The following is a 19,819-nucleotide window of genomic DNA, read 5'->3' as shown; positions in this document are numbered from 1 at the left end:
GACATACGAGGGGTCTCCAAGACGCCAATACAGAAATAACTGAGTGATTTTTGGTCCAATATGAGGATTAATACCAAAAATTGCTCTCACCCTCTCTTCTTTTGTGGTAATTTTTCTCTGTGCTAGTCATTATGGGGGATTTTATGTATTTGATTTCCCCATAAATATTTTTCAGTGAACATGATAATGATTTTTTATGAATAAATTTTGTGGGGATTTCTTCTTTTCTCATCTAAGATTCTCCTTGGATTTGGCTTATTAAACAAGCTTCAAATAAAAAAAAAAAAACCTAATGAGTCAAGCCAAATTAAAGCTCATTCATGAATGGCAGCATTTAACAACCACCGCTGAAAACTCTAACAGCAGGCTCAGGATATCAAGCTTTGATTCAGTGGAAGAGCTGGACATATGAGCGTATGAAGAGGACATAAGTACTCAACTGAAAGTATAACAACTGCACAATGCCACAAGCAGTGATTCTGGTGAGAGCTTTGCAGCCTGATCTTCTGGTTACAAATACAGTACTGGGACAGTGACTGTCCATAATTACAGACATATAAATAATCAGAAGACAGAATGAAAACCAAGCATCTATATATATGATGTGGAATAAAATACAGACCGTATCTATTTCAGCCAGCAGAGGGCAGCATTTGATTGTCCAAAAGAACCAACTTTTGACTCCGATTTATTAAATGGTTTTGTTATTACCTGTATCTGACATTTTTCTATGAGCGAGGATGTCTGTTAACTAGTTCAGTCTCTTGCTTCCAACTTTAATATAAATTGTTCACACAATTTTTTTTTTAAATTAGTGGAAAAAAAATTAAAAACCCCCAAATTTACCTAAACAAGAATATCAAAAATTTAAGTGAGAAGGTGGGTGAGGTAATATCTTTTGCTGGAACAACTTCTGTTGTTGAGAGAGACAAGCTTTCGAGCCACACAGAGCTCTTCTTCAGGTCTAGGAAATGAAGAGCTGGGCCACTCTACCTTGAATGGTCCCTCGCAATCATAGGCGCTGGAGCACCCACAGGGAAAAAATTGGTGCTCTCCGCGGCCCCCCAGCTCACCTCCGCTCCGCCTCCTCCCCTGAGTGCGCCACTGCTCCGCTTCTCCTCCCTCCCTCCCAGGCTTGCTGGGGAGGAGGGGAAATGCAGCGCGCTGGGGGGGAGGAGGGGAGAGGAGGCGTGCCCGGGGATTTGGGGAAGGGGTTGGAATGGGAGCTGGAAAGGGGCGGAGTGGGGGCGGGGGGTCGAGAGCACCCACCAGTGCCGGGTAAAGTCGGCGCCTATGCTCACAATAGGGTCTAACTTCTTATGCTAAACAATCTGCACCACCTTGCATTTTGCTGTGATGCTGGGAGTTCCTTTCCCAGACCTGAAGAAGAGTTCTGTGTAGCTCGAAAGCTTGTCTCTTTCACCAACAGAAGTTGTTCAATAAAAGACATTAGCTCACTCACCTTGTCTCTCTAATATCCTGGGGCCTAAATGGCTACAACTACATTGCATACAAAAATTTAAGTGACATTTAGAAATATTAAAGCCAAAACATGAGTTTTCTTGTAGGATTTTAAAAGCAAATCCTGGCACTGGTAGGTGTTCACAATTTTTTTGCATGTGCACAAAGTTAGAGTCAGTTTTCAAAGCCATCCTTTCAGAGGCTCCTAGGGGTGCATAAGAAATATGACTTATGTGTCCTTGTGTTCAGATTCTATGGAGGGAAAGGACTAGGTATGAGAGACTCTCTCACAATCAGTGATGTGACCCAGTAATTGGAAATGATTTATGTTCTATCACAGGAGTTTTGGGCTCTCGCTAACAACTTCTCTATTTTGTTTTAATACTGTAAACACTTTTTTTTTTTTTAAATGCAGAAATGCAATCGGGAAAGTAGTTTGCTTTCCAGGAGCTCTTGTACAGGTGCCCATTCAAAGCAGCTGATCAGTTATGTCCTTAGCTTCATGTTCATTCTTCAAAGTTATTTTTAAAAAATAAGTGACAAACATTTAGATGAAAAATCTCACCTGGCCCAAGAATTTAACTAGTGGATACTGATTTTGGGTGCCTTACGTTGGACACCTGAAAACTGTAGCACTGAAAAATATGTGGCCATTTTTTAAAATCATGGCCTTAGGTAGCAATTCCAAAGGATGATGACAGACTTACTTGGAGCAACTTTAATTTCAATGCTCATTTACCTTCATGGCAGCTTTCAGTTCAGAAGCATCATACTGAGCCGGTGTCTTCAACAGGCCCAAAATCACTGCCTCCAGGTGACCTGAGAGAGCTGACTTCAGTGCTGCAGCAAGATCCTTTAAAAAAATAAAAGGAGAAAATGATTAAAGCTCATTTTTGACCTCCAGACAATTCTGCCTTCAGTGATTGTGAATCTCCAAGATTGTTACTGCTTTTCCTGGAAAGCGGACAAGGAAACAGAAGACAGGCTCTTCAGTGAAGCCTAGAGAGGAAAAATGGGGCAAGCGGAGTTTCCTTCACCTCTTTAAAGGAAATTATCACCAATCTGCACCAACCCGCACTGCTAGAGAGAATAATAAATAGAGGCAGTTGTGTCCATTTCCTAGGATGCGGTGAAACTCAGGGAGCTACAGCTTAGAGTTCACAGTATCTTATCATTTTCAGGTCTTATTTTAATGACACAGATTAGTTGCACTGCCATGCAGTTAAGAAACACCAAATCCTTATAATCAGTTTTGGACGCAAAGTCAGTCAGTAACTTCCCTAATTTGGAGTTCTCAAAAGGACACAGTTGGGTTCATTGCAGCTATTAGAGGTCTCATATGAACAAGTTTTGGTAAAAAGGAAACAAAAGAAAGGCCATTATGACCTCAACCAAGTTCTGCAGAAGCTCAGCTCAGACAGTCAGAAAGAGCCAAAACACTTCAGCTCACTTCCACATCTGTTGGCTTGGCTCACAAAGGAATCCATTACACCAATCACTCAAAACACCCTCTTCTGCAAACTGGGCCCAGCCTCCCCTGTGACTCCTAGTTGAGACTGATCAAGTGACTATAAAAGCTAGTAAGTGGCTCACTTGAGAGGGCGAGAGCTACACAAAGCAAGTTGGGGCACAACGTAAGAGGCGAGGGCTCTAGCCCCCTGCAACCTGCTTTGGTCAGGCAAACTGCTTTGTTTTGGTGTAAATTTGTGAGTTTTATGGTTGAAGACTAAGCCTGGGCCTGGGCCTGAACAGACTTTGGGGGTAGTGTTAATCTGTCTTGGGCTGGGGGAGACACAGGCCAGCAGTCCTACGCACTGCAAGGTGACCAATGAAAGAAATAATCAACAGGAGTCTTTTGGATTATTTTCTCCTTCAATCTGACACATGTTTAACTCCACTAGCCATACTTGAGGTGCATTAGTCCGTTGTGTGTGCATGAAAACAGCTCTTTCACTTCAGATTACACAGTGCAGACAATGCACTCCTCTCTAATCCATTCCAGTAGAGTATGATCGATTCCAATTAACTTTGTGTGACGTCTAATCTTTGCATTTCAGTGTAAAGGTTAAAAAGCATACAACCCAATGCAATGAGATTAGAAAAAACAGTTTAATTCAAATGAGTTTGGGAGTGTTAATTTCTTTCCTCTTCCCTTGGCTTTCCAACTTTGGGCTTGTCTACATGGCACTGGCAAAGCACACTAGAAGGGTGTGATTTGTAGAATGCTCGAATTTCCCCATGTAGACACTCCTGGTGCACTCTAAAAGGCACCTAGTTGGGAATCCTGTTCCAAATAGGATTATGTTGACACAAACGAGCACCTATTAGATCGCACCAGCAGGTGTTAACACAGGGCAGCTAGAAAACACCCCTCCAGTTTGCTTTGCTGCACCATGTACACATACCCTTAGTTACCTTTAAGCAAATTTCTGCTTCAGTGTTGGAAGCAACAAACCAGGCATGATTTCAGGGTAACACTGACACGTGAAGTGCACATCAACACTCCTATGGGGACCAGAGTTAAGTGCATTAATGTTTCATTTTATAGCTCTTCTCTCAAAAGGAGTGCATCTAAACATCTTCCAGCCATTTTACACACAGCTTCAAAGCAGTGAGCCAAGTGCAATGATGCCATAAACCTGCACACGCCATCATTACCAGAAGAAGTGGTTGCGAGCACCACGGCTAGGTATATGAAGTGCTGGGGACTAAGTCTATCATACGTGAAGCTCCCTAACCGGATGTAGTGAGAAGTATCAATAATGTTCTATGCTGCTTACAGTAAGTGATCCCTTAGCTCAGGGAGCTTCATTCAATGCTACTGGCATTTCCTGACCAGTTGGGCTCAGGAAAACAGAGCTTTTAGCTGACCATGAGAATCTGCTGTGAAGCCAGAAAGTCTCTTTTCCAGCAAAAGCTGTGTGTTATGCACACTGTAGGTGCCAGTTTAAGTGAGTTTACGGGTCTGGGGTCTATCTTTGAGAGATCTCCAGCTAGCTGTTCATCATAGATCCTTTAGGAGAACAGGACAAGTGTTCGTTCACTTGAGCCAAAGGTAGATTAGTACAGTCCTGGTTTGGGATAAAATGCTAATGGAAGGGCTGGAAATTACTCTGTCTACATCCTTATTTCTAACTGCAGTGATGGAATTGTAGGGAGACAGTGGTAAGATCTGCTAGCAGCAGCATAATTCCCACATATCCAGTAGGGGATCCTTCCTGCCATTCTATGCCACTGCTAGAAGTGAACCCAAAGGGAAACAGCAGGAAGCAAACACGTGCCAAGCTGCTCATTATTAAATCTCACACTTACAACCAGCAAAATTTTCCAAATTATTAGAATATGGCAGCACAATCCCGAACAACTGTTGGCGAATGGATTCCCTATAGGGTTACAATGGGCAGGGGCTGCAGAGCTCTGTGCAAAGACATACACAGACAAGGCCCTAGGCAGCTTTGGCCAACTCCCATAACACATCTGGAAAGGGAGGATTTAGCAGCTACATGGGTAAGGGATGCTGGTCCCCAAGAGAAAGAGGGTCCAAACAGGGTTTGAGTTTTCATGAATGGGAAGGGAGGTGGGATCATGAGACACACCCTTTAAAACAGAGATCTATACTATTAACAGAAGTTTGAGGACCTCTGCTGTAAGCAACAGGCCACAGCATGCATGATGTACCAACCCCACCTTAGGAGGGACTCTACTTTAGCAATATAAGCGGTCTCCAAGGAAATCCACATGAGAATATCCCTAGAGAGCACTGGGCAGGGGGAGCCCTGAGTCATCAGACAGGATGCATGAATTCATGTGCTGTTTCCTGCTCTCTTAACACTGACTCATTTGTTTTCACAGTTGCATTGGAAGGTCTGTTCTCTTAGTTTCCATTGTTTCCACAGGCCATTTTACCTTTGGCACCTATGCGATCCCATCTTTTAACTGGTATCTTTAGCATGCTTGTGGGCTGGGAAAGGGAGAAGATAAGTGAAGGGAATCAACATTTGGATAAAAATTCTGAAGATCGCCTACATGATTTCAGAACTTTGGCATATTTTTAACAGAGCTTCAAGCCTTACTATTCAGGGTCCATCTTATAACTACAGCTATCCTGATGCCCTTGCACAAGATGGGGGTTACACTCAGCTGTGTGTGCGCGCACACCCAACTTGCACATACTCAATAGAGTCTGTGGGTACCTAAATTGGGAATGCACAAAAGTTTGTGAATTTCAAAAACGTAACTCTGGATTTGTATTTGGTTTCAGCTGAGATTTCAGGGCTTCTATCTGGTGTCTGACAAATCTGAAAGAGATACAGCCGTTAGAACCCAACGGGAATCTATACATGTTTTTCCTTCTTTTATGTGGGCATAAAACTTCAATTAGAGTAAGATTTTAAAACTTGTTCAAGAGAACATCTCTCAGCTCCCCGCTAGCAAGGCTCATTTTACAGACAGCGATACATATTTTACAGGTTCCTTTTCATCAACAGCTTGGTACACTGGATAGTCTTGTCAGGATAACAGCTGGTGATAATTTAGCCGGTGAGCTGACTTTGTTCAGTATCTGTAAGATTCACTGCATAACTGATTGCAGTCGTCATTTAGACGGACTTTGTGAATGAAAGCTGGAAGAGTTTCCTTCCGCTAAGCTACGTGAACATGCATAATCTTCCCTCAGTTCCTCTCCCTTTCACTGGGTCCCAGAATGTCAGGAATCACTTGAACAAAAAGGATTTTCACACGCCCAAGCACATATACTGCTACGCACACAATGGACACTGCTTAGAATGACATTGCAACATAGGAGAACCAGTGGCGTAGCCAGGTGGAGGGAACAGGGGGAGCGATCCCAAAAAAAGGCGCCACCCGCTGCAGCGCTTTTACTCACCCGGCGGTGCTTTTACTGACCGGGCGGCACTCCGGGTCTTCGGCGGCACCTCAGCAGTGGGACCTTCACTCACTCCGCGGGTCTTCGGCAGCATTTCGGCAGCAGGTCCTTCAGTGCCGCCGAAGACACAAGGAGCGCCGCCGGGTGAGTAAAAATTAAAAAGGCACCAAAAAATTTAAAAGGCGCCACTTGTGCTCAGTGGGAGAGCGGCCGCTGCCCCACTCCCTCCTAGCTACGCTACTGAGGAGAACATGATTGGCTGTGTTAAAACACTGGGCTTGATGTTTGGAGGTGCAAAGAACTCCATCTCCAGGGGATTTCAGTTACAGGTGTGCATGCTTAGCAACCCTGGAAATCTGGCAGCAGAGGCACAGCTTTTACTTCCAACGGTGTCATAACCTGCCTGCAATAAGATTGGCTTTAGAGCGATGGTAGCATATCCCCATCAGCAGCACTCCTGGTACTTTAGAATACCTACAGGAGTAGTGCATCAACCGTCACCAGCTGTTTCTCAGACTATCTCGATCCAAGCTCAGCCACGGTAAAAGCAAGTGGTCCTCTCAGTGAAATCAATTACAGTATGATCACTTCAAACCTAAGTACGCATGTGAAGAATAGTACCAATCATAAACCAGTCTCGATGCTCTCGGTACCTTTTTAGTTCTCCTCTGATAGGCAAAGGCGATATCCTGCCTCTGTTCATTGCTGCGGTTTGTCAAAATGTTGATGATGGTGAGTTCATCCACACCTACAAAGATATAAGGCAAAGGATTACTGAGAATCCCTTCTTGCACCAGTCTCTTAGTTATTAAAATAGTATCATTTGCTAGAAGTGTAGTGTATGCAACACCCACAATGGGCTTCATTAGTATCAATAACGTCCTGCCCTCATAGTAAGTGCAGCCAATGACAGCACCAGTTTTCAAAACAAGTGCACATATAATGTGTGCAAATCTATCTGTGCATGGACTTCGAAACGTGGGTGCACTCAGGCATGCACCTGTTTGAAAAACTGGCCCTGGAACGCAAAGATGACGTGCTACTTCTATCTCCTGCTTGGTTGAGTGTGTGTCACTCAGTCTCCTGCTAGGAAAGTCATGTGAGAGTATTTCCTGTAAAAGTGATGTGAAATGCAATTAATTACAGCCTGCTCATGTAGTTTCAATTCAGCAATTTCAATTAGGTTTCTTAATAAACCAGTTATTTTTCCAGTTCACCCCGGGCACTTCACAAATATTCCAAACACAGTGATTAGAAGAAAGGCCACACCTTCCCTTTTTTTCAGCAGCCCAGAGACTCAAAAGGCTATGGCCCCTGTATGTCTACACTGCAATGTAAGCCCAGGGTCAAACTCAGGCTCAAGCCCAACTCCCCTTCTGTCTAAACACAAATCACACTAATCCAGGGTTTGGACCCAGGACCCTACAGGGGTGGAGGGTCTGAGCCCAAGTCAAGCTGGGACCCAGAGTGCAAGCCAATTGCTCTGCAGTGTAGGTGGGGAGGGCTCCAGAGCTCTGGCTCAAGATCACGCCCAAAAGTCTACACCTCAATTAAACAGCACCATAGCCCGAGCCCAGCGAGCATGAGTCAGCTGACACAGGCCAGGCATGGGTGTCTAATTGCAGGGTAGACATACCCTGCAAGTCCACCAAAAGTATCCCACAATCCTATGGGCTGATTTTCTTTTGTCCTCTGGACAGTCAAGTTTTCCGACACTGCACCACAAAGAGCAAGAGCAGCCACATTTTGGGAAGGCGCTAGGAAGTCTGGGATGTGGATGGTTGGACTTGGGCCCGCATCATGCAGAGCATATGCTGGAGTTCCAAGTTGGGACCCAGAATTCAACAATTCCTAACCTGGGGTTACAAATGAGCATGAACACTCAAGCCCCAGGTTAACAAACCACGGGTCTGCTCAGTTCTACTAGCCTGGGGCTTACATTGCAGTGTAGATTTGGATACTAATATCTAAATTGTAGTCTTAAATTTATTCACCTAGGCTTGGTCTACACTTACCCCCCAAGTCGAAGTAAGGTACGCAAATTCAGCTACGTGAATAACGTAGCTGAATTCGACATACCTTACTTCGAACTTACCGCGGTTCAGACGCGGTCCACACGCGGCAGGCAGGCTCCCCCGTCGACTTCGCGGTACTCCTCTCGTCTAGCTGGAGTACCGCAGTCGACGGGGATCACTTCCTGGTTCGATTTATCGCGTCCACACCAGACGCGATAAATCGAACTCGGAACTTCGATCCGCAGCCGTCGAACTACCCGGTAAGTGTAGACTAGCCCCTAAATGTGGGTTATTGCTGCTATGTACTGTATGCATCATATGACTTTTAATAACCACCTTTGTATTTGTGGATACTCTAGAACTATACCCAAATGTACAGACACTCTTTTCTCAACCTGTGTATTATATCATTTTAACATTAGCTTTAATAACATTTTCATACCCTTGGATAGCTACTGGCCGGAGCGATATATACACATTGCTTCCTGAAACTGTCACTAGGAGACGCAGGCTAAGGTTTTGCCCTAGAACAGGGGTCGGCAACCTACGGCACGCGTGCCAAACACGGCACGTGAGCCAATTTTGAGTGGCATGCTGCCTGCCCGGTGAGAGGAGGAGGAGGAGGGGCGGAGGGGCCGGAAAGCGCCACGCTGGGGGAAGAAGCTTGGGAGGAGGGAAGCTTGGCTGCCGCAGGACCAAGCTTCTGCCTCCTGCCCCGGCAGAGGAGAGCGGTGGGGGGAGGGTCCCGGCCCCACTCAGCCCTCCCCCCCCCCCCCCGCCCACAACTCTCCCCTGCGGGGGAAGGAGGCAGAAGCTTGGTCCTGCGGCAGCCAAGCTTCCCCCACACACACGTCTTCCCACAGCTTGGTGCGTTCCGGCCTCTCCTCCTCCTGCTCCCCCTCCCTCTCCCTGCTGGCGATGGCCTTTGCGAGGGGGAGGGGGAGCGGAGCAGAGCTGAGCGGCAGCATGCTCTCTGCTCCGTAGAGCAGGCAGAGAGGGGTAGGGACAGAGCATATCCCTCCCAGCCCCCTGCCATGAGCCCCTCAGGGCAGGGGGCTGAGAGCACCCCCACGAGCCGAGCACCCCAGCCTTCTGCCCTGCACGTCCCACACACCCCCCAGCCCTCTGCCCTGAACCCCCCCACACCCAGCCTTCTGCCCTGCACCACCACACACACCCCAGCCCTCTGCCCTGACCTCGAGTCGCCCCAACACCCAGCCTTCTGCCCTGCACCTCCACACCCCCCCAAGCCCTCTGCCCTGACCTCCCCCCAACACCCAGCCTTCTGCCCTGCACCTCCACACCCCCCAGCCCTCTGCCCTGACCTCAAGTTGCCCCCAACACCCAGCCTTCTGCCCTGCACCTCCACACACACCCCAGCCCTCTGCCCTGAACCCCCCCCCCCCCACACCCAGCCTTCTGCCCTGCACCTCCACCCACTGCCAGCCCTCTGTCCTGACCTCGAGTCCCCCCCCAACACCCAGCCTTCTGCCCTGCACCTCCACACACACCCCAGCCCTCTGCCCTGAACCCCCCCCACACACCCAGCCTTCTGCCCTGCACCTCCACCCACTGCCAGCCCTCTGTCCTGACCTCGAGTCCCCCCTCAACACCCAGCCTTCTGCCCTGTACCCCCACACCCCCCCAGCCCTCTGCCCTGACCCCTGAATCCCCCCACACCCCCGGCCTTCTGCCCTGAACCCCCCACATCCCCACTGCCCTCTGCCCTGACCTCTGAACCCCCCCCACACACCCAGCCTTCTGCCCTGCACCCTCTGCCCTGACCCCTGAACCCCCCCCCCCCCAGGTCTGGGGTCCCAGCTGCCAGCCCCTTGCCAGCCAGCGTCCCGGCCACAGGCCCTGCTCAGCCCGCTGCAGACCTAGGTGAACAGAACCCCAGGCTGGAAGCGGGCTGAGCAGGCTGGCGGCGTAAGATCAGCATTTTAATTTAATTTTAAATGAAGCTTCTTAAACATTTTGAAAACCTTGTTTACTTTACATACAACAATAGTTTAGTTATATAATATAGACTTAGAGAGAGACACCTTCTAAAAAACGTTAACATGTATTACCGGCACGCGAAACCTTAAATTAAAGTGAATAAATGAAGACTCGGCACACCACTTCTGAAAGGTTGCCTACCCCTGCCCTAGAAGATGCTCAGTTATCCAGTCTATCTTTTTTAGCAATTGAGCTACAAAACAGTGACATTTTAGTAACATTTGAAATGGAGGTTTCCAGAGCAGTGTGTGTACAATACAGAGGAGAATTTGGATTCATTAACAGCTAAGCTCCACATACAGGGCTGGATTCACTGCCTGCCAACAGAACCTACATTGGACCAGCCAACACTCCGTGCTCTGGTAGTAGACCCACAGTGTTAGCATGGAGCCTGACCTTCCCAAAGGGCTCTCACCCCTCTGCCTTGCAAACAGACTCTCTTATACATCCCAGTCCAAAGCCCAATGAAATGAATTGCCACAGTTCTCACGGACTTCAATGGGCTTAGGATCAGGTCCATAGCCCTTCCCCTAAACAGCTGAAAAAGAGGAGGAGGCGGAAAGCTGAACTGCAGTTAACCCCGTTTACCATGCTTTTACGTTGCCAATCAATAGGATTTAAATAATTGATTATTAATGTATTCAAACACAACAGATGCCTGGGGGCTTCCTTGCATTAACTCTTTGAATACTTCACTCGAACAGAAAAATCAGTATTTACATTACAGTCACTAAGCACTAACTTTGTCCCAACTAATTTTTTTGGTGGATCTCTTCATGTAAAGATGAAGGTCTTTGCATGCACAGTGATCCAACCTCTACAGGACAAAAGAAACAGTTGTTTAAAAAACATTAGCCACCAGTCATTAGGAATAAAAAGAAAGACCACCACACTATCATTAACAAAAAGTACTGGAGCTGCCAGGGAACAAGGGATTAATGAGATTTTCATGGAAAAAGAGAGTTGGTGCAGTCACATTTTTGATGCTGAGTGGATCTGAACTGATCTGTAGAGGTTAGGTTAGTTAAGGCATTCTGATCCAATAATGGTAAGCGGTCAAATTTTCACAAGGCCTGGGGTAAAGATATATTGTTGTTTAAGTGAAACCTTGTTTTCAGTTCAGAATCTTGCATCTCTAATTTAAATTTTCACACTCCACCTCCCTTTAATAAGAACAGCTGGTTTATAGAGGAGAAATAATACCTATTTCAACCTGAATTAGATTGTATGAAGCAGAAAATATTTACCAATCCACCCCCAAAATGTCCAACACCCATTTAATTGTGTCCCTAATACAATTCAGCTGCAAGACAGTCCCTAGATAAACTGTCCATTTATATCAGATGTACAGTACTGATTAAGCATAGCTGTCTGGACCTGCCACTCAAAGAAAGACAGAAGCAGAATGTTACAGTTGTAGGAAATATCCAGATATCAAATTCTTCCAACCAGAAAATAGTAGCATAGTATATACATGGCCAGACAGCCAGAAAGGGAGTCAAAAAGGTGCTCACAGTGTTATGTTCCAACAACATGCTAAAGTTTTCATTTGATTGAGTTCCAGTGGCTGTTTATTTGTTCCTAGTCATGGATGTAATGATGCCTTTTGTAGCTGTATTATCCGATTGAGAGGCTGGGGCTTAGAAGAGGCAAAGCTACATACAGAGAATCCAATTTTTAAACCTAAGTGTCTAAAACTGGGGCACAGTTCTGCATTTGGACACTCAAATCGGATCTGTGATATGTAAAATAGGTATTTATTGGGAGTTGTGTGTCAATTTGTGAGCCCATATTCAGAATCGGGTTGCTCTCACTTAGATGCTAGGTTTGAAAAATAGGACCAAAGTACTTACTATGCTCAGTTTTCCAAAACAGTATTATAAATAGCTTCCTACATAATTGTGCACATTATGGTGCATGCAATGGTGTCTGTAATACAAATAGGAGACTATAGAACAGAACTGTAGTTACATACAGAACACACCCACTCTCTGGAAAATCTAGCTAGTAACAATCATTCTCTGAGTGTTCTCTCAGAATTATTGACCCAGCAAATACCCACCGAGATGCAGCATCTGACACAGAGGGAAAGCCTGAGAAAATAAAATTATACAAATGCTGCTGTCTACAAAAGACAATTAAGGGGAACTTCTACAAGCCAAAACAAACAGGGCACTTTCCTTACATTGGCTTTTCTCCTGCTTCCATTGTTTTACTTTTTAAAATTACACTGAAAAAAAAACAACCCACAACATTCCTTGGGTATCCTGCACGCAACTTGTTTCCTCGTAGCAGCGCTGTAGCTTAGTAACACTACAACGTTCTCACCTGCCAGCGGAACACAACGACCTTATCTTTCAGGATTCCCAAGGAGTCAGATTCTTGTGAAAAATGGGTAGCATGAGACAGTTTCCAAACTTTACACACTACTCCATTCACTTCCAGTTTAGCTTGAAGGATGACAAAGATAAGGCCCGTCACTGCTAAACTGTCGTCTCTGACTACTGTTACCCCACCACCCAACTCCCTAGGATCTCTGTTCTGCGCCAGTGGGAGAAGGAAGGAAGGCTGCTTTTTCATTTCCGATTCCTGAAATCACCAAGCTCAGTGAAGTGTCCACATTGGAAGTTCACGACGTGTCAACTCTCATTAGATTAGAATTACAGTTCCAGAATGCCAAGGTGGGTGAGGTAATGGCTCAAAAGTTGGTTTCTCTCACCAGCAGCAGTTGGTCCAATAAAAGATCTTATCTCCCCAACTTTGTCTCTCTAATATCCTGGGACCGACATGGCTACAATGACACTGCATAGTTCTGGAATGCATTTAACTGATGACCTAACAGAGGAGCTCTTTGACTGACCGAGATGCAAGCACTGCAATCTACACCACCACTTACCCTGCTTGGTGCAGTAATTCAAACTGATCAACTCTGTGTTTATTCTAAGCCCAACAAGTCCCAATAAAAGGCGATCTGTTCACTGTTCAGCCCTGATTCTACAATTAAATCCACAAGCTGCATTCCTTACTCACGTGTGGAGAAACTCTTGCTTCAACAGGGCTCTGAGAGAGAGTGACGACAGTTCATGGCTGCAGATCATAGGCTGCTTTCTCCCCTTCTACTTTGAAGTGCACATCCAAGGACAAAAATCCCTGGGAAGTTATCCCTTTGAGGCTCAACTGCCAAGTGAGGCAGGGTACGGCACACTCCCAGCAGCCTGCCATTAAGGTGAGGTTTAGCAACCTGCTCCGCATCAAGTTTAGCCGCACTGACTTCTTGGTTTGATATATGTAGACAGTCTTGGGCAAGCTCTTTTCAGCTTCTTAGGAGAGAGATAATGTGGCCATTTCACCTTTTGCTGCAGACCTGAACAATCAGTCTAGCTCAGAACACTCAGGCTCCTTCTCTCTCTCTCTTTTTCCTGACTCCATTTTTTCCACCAGGGAAAGAACAAAGTCAGTAACTGATCCAAGTGACAAGATACCAGGCTTGCTAAACCGGTGCAATCATTTTCAGATTCTATTATGAGCTAATAGCCCAGGCAGATAAAATCAGCTCTCTTCCTCTTACTCACACAGGCTTGGTCTACATTGGGAAAAATGAGTTGCAGTAAAAAGCGTGTTAACGCATTTTAACTATCGTTGTTAAAAACCTTTTGGCATGTTGTAGAGACAAATACGTACTAACTGAGTTACCCACAACTAGCCAATGTGTTTTTAAACGTGACTGTTTCCTAACGCAACTCACTGCCCCAGTGTAGGAAAAGTTCTTGTGGCGGGTCCCTGGAGCAAGGGACCAGGGAAGCAGCCCTGGGGCTGGTGTTCCAGGTAAGGAGCAGAGCTAACCGACAGGGAAGCTGCCTGGAGCAGGCATGCCAGAGACCCCTGGGAGGCCTCAGGCTAAGGAGTGAATTAAAAGACTGTTGTTCTGTGTGTTTGCTAACCTCAGTTAAGAAATAAAGCTTCCTTGCAAGACTGGGCATAGCAGCACACTGTGTCCGCTTCTGCTCAGCCAGTGATTCACTGCAGCACTCAACCAACCTCTAAAACTGTTTAATGAAACAAAGCTTTAATCCTGGCATTTGAAACTGGACAAATAAAGTCTGCAAGCGTTAGAAAAGTGACAGAACAAAAGCCACAAATATTCACGTTAAAGTTTCCTGTTCACATGCTCTGGGGATGGAAACACAAGTCTATTCATTGCTCTGGCATTTCATGGAAAATGCATGCTTGCACTTCAGCGCAGGGAAGTATGAAGCTAATAACGGCTCTGAACAGGATACTGACTCACATTTGCTAACACAGGGTGGGGCAGAAGGGCTGATCTCACTTGGCTGCTCACTAAAGCTCTGGAAGTTAAAGCTTGTTTCCTTCAATCTTCATTAAAAGCAAACTTATTTTTGCTGCGCATATTTTGCTTGTATATTTCTACCCGTGAGTAACAAGCAGAGTTGCTAATGTTACTTTTGATACTGTACTTTTTTTCTAGCATGACAACTCCTTCCAGGCTCAGAAAACAGACATTTTCAAGTTGAAAATTTTAACTCTTTATGACAAAAAAAATATTCTTTTCACCTACTGATAATTTTTCTTTCATACAAGTGGGCTTGCTGCTGCCATTGTGACTTCAGCGTTGTAGCTTAATCAGCAAGAAAGGAGGAAGTAAAAACCTCAGCTGTGTAAATGAACAGATTGACTTATATTTGCCCCCCCCCTTTTTTTGTGGCTTTTAAAAGGGCCACTTATGAATTGGCTTATCTTGATAAGCATCTAGGTACCAGAAAAGCCAGCAGATATTTGGATTGTCTCCCCAGCAAAAAGTTGTGGGGCGCTTACAGCAGGAGGCAGCATAAGTGCATCAGTTTATTTATCATGAATCTTAGCTTTGCCTTTAATTTTCAAGGACAGCCTGGATGGAATGGCAGGGGACTATATCTCTATAGTCCTGAAAGTAGGTCTTTGACTATGGGACTTTGTCCAGGCTTACCAGTTTTGACAGCAACCCTTCAACTTTTAAGTACTTCAAATAAAAAAAAAAAGGCTTTGTACAGCTACCCAAACCATGGTTGAATCCACGCTAGCAATAACAGTGCTGAGAAGGGATGATTTTTCAGAGAACTGTGCACCCACATAGCCATACTTCTACAGGGAAAACAAATAAATGGTCTACCCCAGTCGGGAAACTGCACTCCCAGTAACCACCTTGTTTAAACACAGCCATTGCTACCATGGTTTCAGCTCTCATATGGGTAGGTACAAAGATCAATTTGGTAACTCTGGTTGGATGGGGGGCAAATAGATAGAGATGGAAATAAATAAACACAAGGTTAGCCAAATTGCTTTAAAAGCTAGCAATGCACCACAGATGGCACCCAGTTTATGTGATTTTCTAAATAACAGCTATATAAGAATGAGAAATTTTATGTTTATAGGAGGATAAGGGAAAATAGGAATGACATTCATAATTGTTAAGGGTAATGTGAACCAATGAGAAAGCTAGTATGTTAATGAAGGCACTCGGTGATGCTGTTTTGGCATTAAACCTAAAATGCAATACTATAAATAAATAAATTCAGGTTTGCAAGTAAGTTGGTGCTAACTCTATGCCTCCAGTGTGTTATTTCATGACAATCGGATGACTACACCATACAAAGTACATAGGAAGCATTACTATTTTGACTATAGCTTTAGGCACCTAAATATTTTTGTAAATGTGGCCCCAAGGCTCCTTGAACTGTTTTGGGACTAGCCGATTTGAATGGTGAGGTGTATAGTTTTATAATTCTTGGGAGAAATCCTGGCCCCATTGAAGTCAATGGGAGTTTTGCCTTTGACTTCAACATGGCCAGGATTTCTCCTGTTGTATTTTGCTTTGTAGGGTTCTCTCCGTGAGGTATATTACAGCGCTGCATCTCTTTGCTGCTACTATTAACACTCTGAACAAATATATTTCTATGCAGTTTTGTAGATATCAGGGAGTATCTCCCAGAACACGCTAGGCTGGATTTTCATAAATCCACGTCAAAGGACGTTTCCTTTAAGCTTTTATTCTCACACATTAAGAATACCATTAACATGCACAGGCATGCAGGACTATCCACATACAGAATACAATCTTCTGGAAAAATCTAGGTATTGGGTGACACAGTCACTCCTCTGGTTTCTGGAAAAGATTAATGCATTGAATGCTTATTCTGTGAGCACTTTCACACAAAGAACTGTAAGATATCTGTTCATCCAATAAAAGAACAGAAATATCTCATGTTACTTAGGTTACAAGTCCGTCATAGTATGAATTTTAAACGTCAAAACCAACTGCTCACAAGTATGCCAAAGAACAAGAATTATTCAGCAAAATTATTTTCAAGAAACAGTTAGTCACTATGCACAATTCTCAAAAGGAAAAAAGGAAAAATTTGTGTTATGAATTTATTAATTTTTCACCCAACTCCATTACCTGTTCTGAATTGTAAGTATGCATAGATACAACACAACACATTTTCATGAACTAAACAGGTATGTGTGCATTATATATACACACGCACACACAAATAGTAAGCATACTTTGCTAATTAAAAAGAATATGGACATTCAGTGCAAGTTATTATATGTTTTTCTCTATCCTGACTTTCTGAATGCACATCTAGGTATCTAGGTTTGGATACCTGTATTATCCAATGTAACATGTGCAGCCATGCATCAGCAGGCAGACGTACTTGGCCAATTTTCTACGAAGCTCTATGCCAACCCCTACATTGTACATGGTAAGGTCCCAAATGATTTCCTCAGTCCTTTCCTAACAAAATGAATACTGTAACAAAATTGAAGCCTGGCCTCTGTAATAAACATGTCCTATTACACAGTTGTACTGGGAATAAGCCAGAGGTAATCAGTTTACTGGCATTTATGCTAACTCTGGGCTTGTGTTGCAGTTAATTACAAGTCATTTTATGTAATCTGGATTCATTCTTTTCTATTTTAGATGGTTTTTCTTCTCTAGGTTTTTGGACTTGTATGGCAAACTATCCACAGTTGTGCTGTGCACTCTATGCATTTAATCCAAGGGCAATCAGAGATTTAGAGCAACAAACACTTACATGCTCAGTCATATTTTTGCATGGATTTGCTCAGTTTCTAGTGGATACACTCCAGCGTTTCTACCAGAAGGTAAATCCCAGAGTGGATACATATAGGCCTAAAAGTTGAGTTGTTAATCAGAAAGATGAAATGCTTGTGCTATGCTATTTGGATACTGTAATCTACAGAAGGTGCATGCATTCTATAGATTAAAAAACACATGTTTTTGATTTAGGAGGAAGACAGAGGTAGGATAAATTACCTCCAAATTAGAGAACTACGGCTGTGTGATTCATGTTGCTTGGATTTTTAGGCAACAACTGGACTAGTTGTAGTGAGTTTTCAGATTGGTTGACAGTGGTTTACCGTTGCATTCTAATTCCTTAACAAAAGAAGATTGGGGGGAGGGTGGAAATAAAGAAAAAGAAAAAAAAGGAAGAAAAAGAACTCCAGTGCCAAAATCACACCCAGATGTTTCCTAACAGAATTTGTCAAGCTCTAAGGGAGGCAATCTCAAAAGTACTGCTATGAAATAATTACAAGGTAAAAGGGCATCCCAAGAATTATAAAATTATCACAACATTCTCACACTAGTACCGTTGTCCAGGCGCTGGGATCAAAAAGAAAGGTGTGGGTTTAGATGCAATGAATCCTCTTCTGTATACTCTCAAGCCAGAAACATGATGGGCAATCTCCACTTTAACTTTCCATGCTTTATTGAACTGGACAACATGAGTGGTGCATTTGAATTCTTAGTTACCTACATAATCCAGTTGTTTGCTTAGCTATTTATAGTCTATTATGAAAGCTGCAGCTTTCTGCTCATCTTAAAACAATCCAAATAGAATATATAGAATTATTCTTTCAATTCCATGATCCATTTATACAGCATTTTATACATTCAAAGCACTATACAAACAATAATTATTGATACACATAAATATCAGTGATACTTGGTGGAAACAAGTTCATATAGGTGCCTGCAGGTTTATCAGCGTATAAATATTGATCAGTCTTTCTTATTAAAGATCTGGAAAATCCCACAAATCTTTTCCATTGTTTGCTTGCAGAAGTAATTCCTAATACTGTCATTACACTGGTTTTTCTATTAGGTCATTTCTTGTCTGGCAGACATACCATGGCAAACAAACATGTTTAGAGAATTGGCAAATGGAAATTCTACTGGTCTTCTGCAGTAACAAGAGCCCAAGCGCCATATTCAAGTAATCAAACTACAAAGAAATGGAACTTTAAAGATAGGGTTTTCAGAATTCTTGTGCTTTATCTCCCTTAGGCATGTTCTCTTTGGGTAATTGTCCTTACAATGGAACAGTCAACATCAAAACCAGAGTCTCCATTTAGAAGTCCACACATTATTACCATGAGTGACAACTTCTGGATAACAGATATGAGCCCAATCCTGCAAACACTTATACGTATGAGTATGTTTCCTTATTATTTCTGTATCTGCAGGATCAGGCACTACTTTTGTTACAGTTAAGCAGGTGTGTTCCCCAGATCGTCAAAACAAATTCAGCAAATTGATTATTCTAGTTGAAAGAAAGTGAACGAACATTAGCTTGGCTTTTCTTGACAGGACAAGCCCTTCCATTTCTCAGGATATTTAATGGAAATTAGAATAATTAACAGCTTGATATGCTAGAGTAAATGTCTTTATCCAGAAGGCTTTTGAAATGTTAAGAGTTGCCCTATAGTCAGCACTGCAAAATATTGATTAAAGCTAGACAAAACTACACACATACACAGCAGGGCCATGTACCCTTCATCAGCCTCCCATGTAAGAAGCTTGCTTTGTTTGTTTTAAAAACAAATGTGAATTTCAGATTTAAAAAAATCCACTCCTACTTTTGTAGGATGAGCTCTTAGAGAAAGGGAAATTATTATTTCTCCCTGTGTGTTGTCATCTGGTGGCAGTGTTTTGTTTTTTATGATGGTTAATTACAAAATAACCCTTGTAACTTTTTAAAAGAAAGTTTCCCTCGCATAGAAATGTCATGCTGTGAGGAACAGGCAATGGTTTAATCCCATCATTCGTTACGTTTCCTGGACACAAGGCGGAGGAATAAAAAGAGGACTTTGTTCAGATTCATAAAACTCAGCATTTCCTTCAGATGATAAATGGCTCAGCTTTTATTAATGCCTCTCTGTTCTAGCTTCTTGGCAAAACCTCAGCAATTCCAGCCACACCCAACTCTGTTTTCTGATCCTGAGCGGAGGAGACTCTGGAATATTAACCACACCCTTTCTTTGTTATGAAGGAGAATGAGACCGAGTTTCTACTGCCCTACATGTCCACGCTATGGGTATAATGGAGTATTTTTGTAACCAGTTTGGGATGACAGGGTGTTGTGTCCACAAGGCA

General features: G+C 43.8%; 1 protein-coding gene across 2 annotated transcripts in view; it reads right to left on the bottom strand.

Annotated features, from left to right (window-relative positions):
- ANXA2 (annexin A2) overlaps positions 1-19,819 on the bottom strand; it is a 49,755-nt gene that overhangs the window by 12,150 nt on the left and 17,786 nt on the right. For both annotated transcript variants that reach the window (XM_065411794.1, XM_065411793.1), the window contains exons 4-5: positions 7,000-7,094; positions 2,201-2,314 (exon numbers count right to left, since the gene is read on the bottom strand). In XM_065411794.1, the coding sequence (XP_065267866.1) occupies positions 2,201-2,314; positions 7,000-7,094 (209 nt within the window). The remainder of the gene's footprint in view (positions 1-2,200; positions 2,315-6,999; positions 7,095-19,819) is intronic.

This window comes from Emys orbicularis, chromosome 10, assembly GCF_028017835.1.
Source record: "Emys orbicularis isolate rEmyOrb1 chromosome 10, rEmyOrb1.hap1, whole genome shotgun sequence".
Taxonomy (NCBI): Eukaryota; Metazoa; Chordata; order Testudines; family Emydidae; genus Emys; species Emys orbicularis.
The sequence above is the reverse complement of the archived record's forward strand: the minus strand, read 5'-3'. Positions and strand labels throughout refer to the sequence as shown.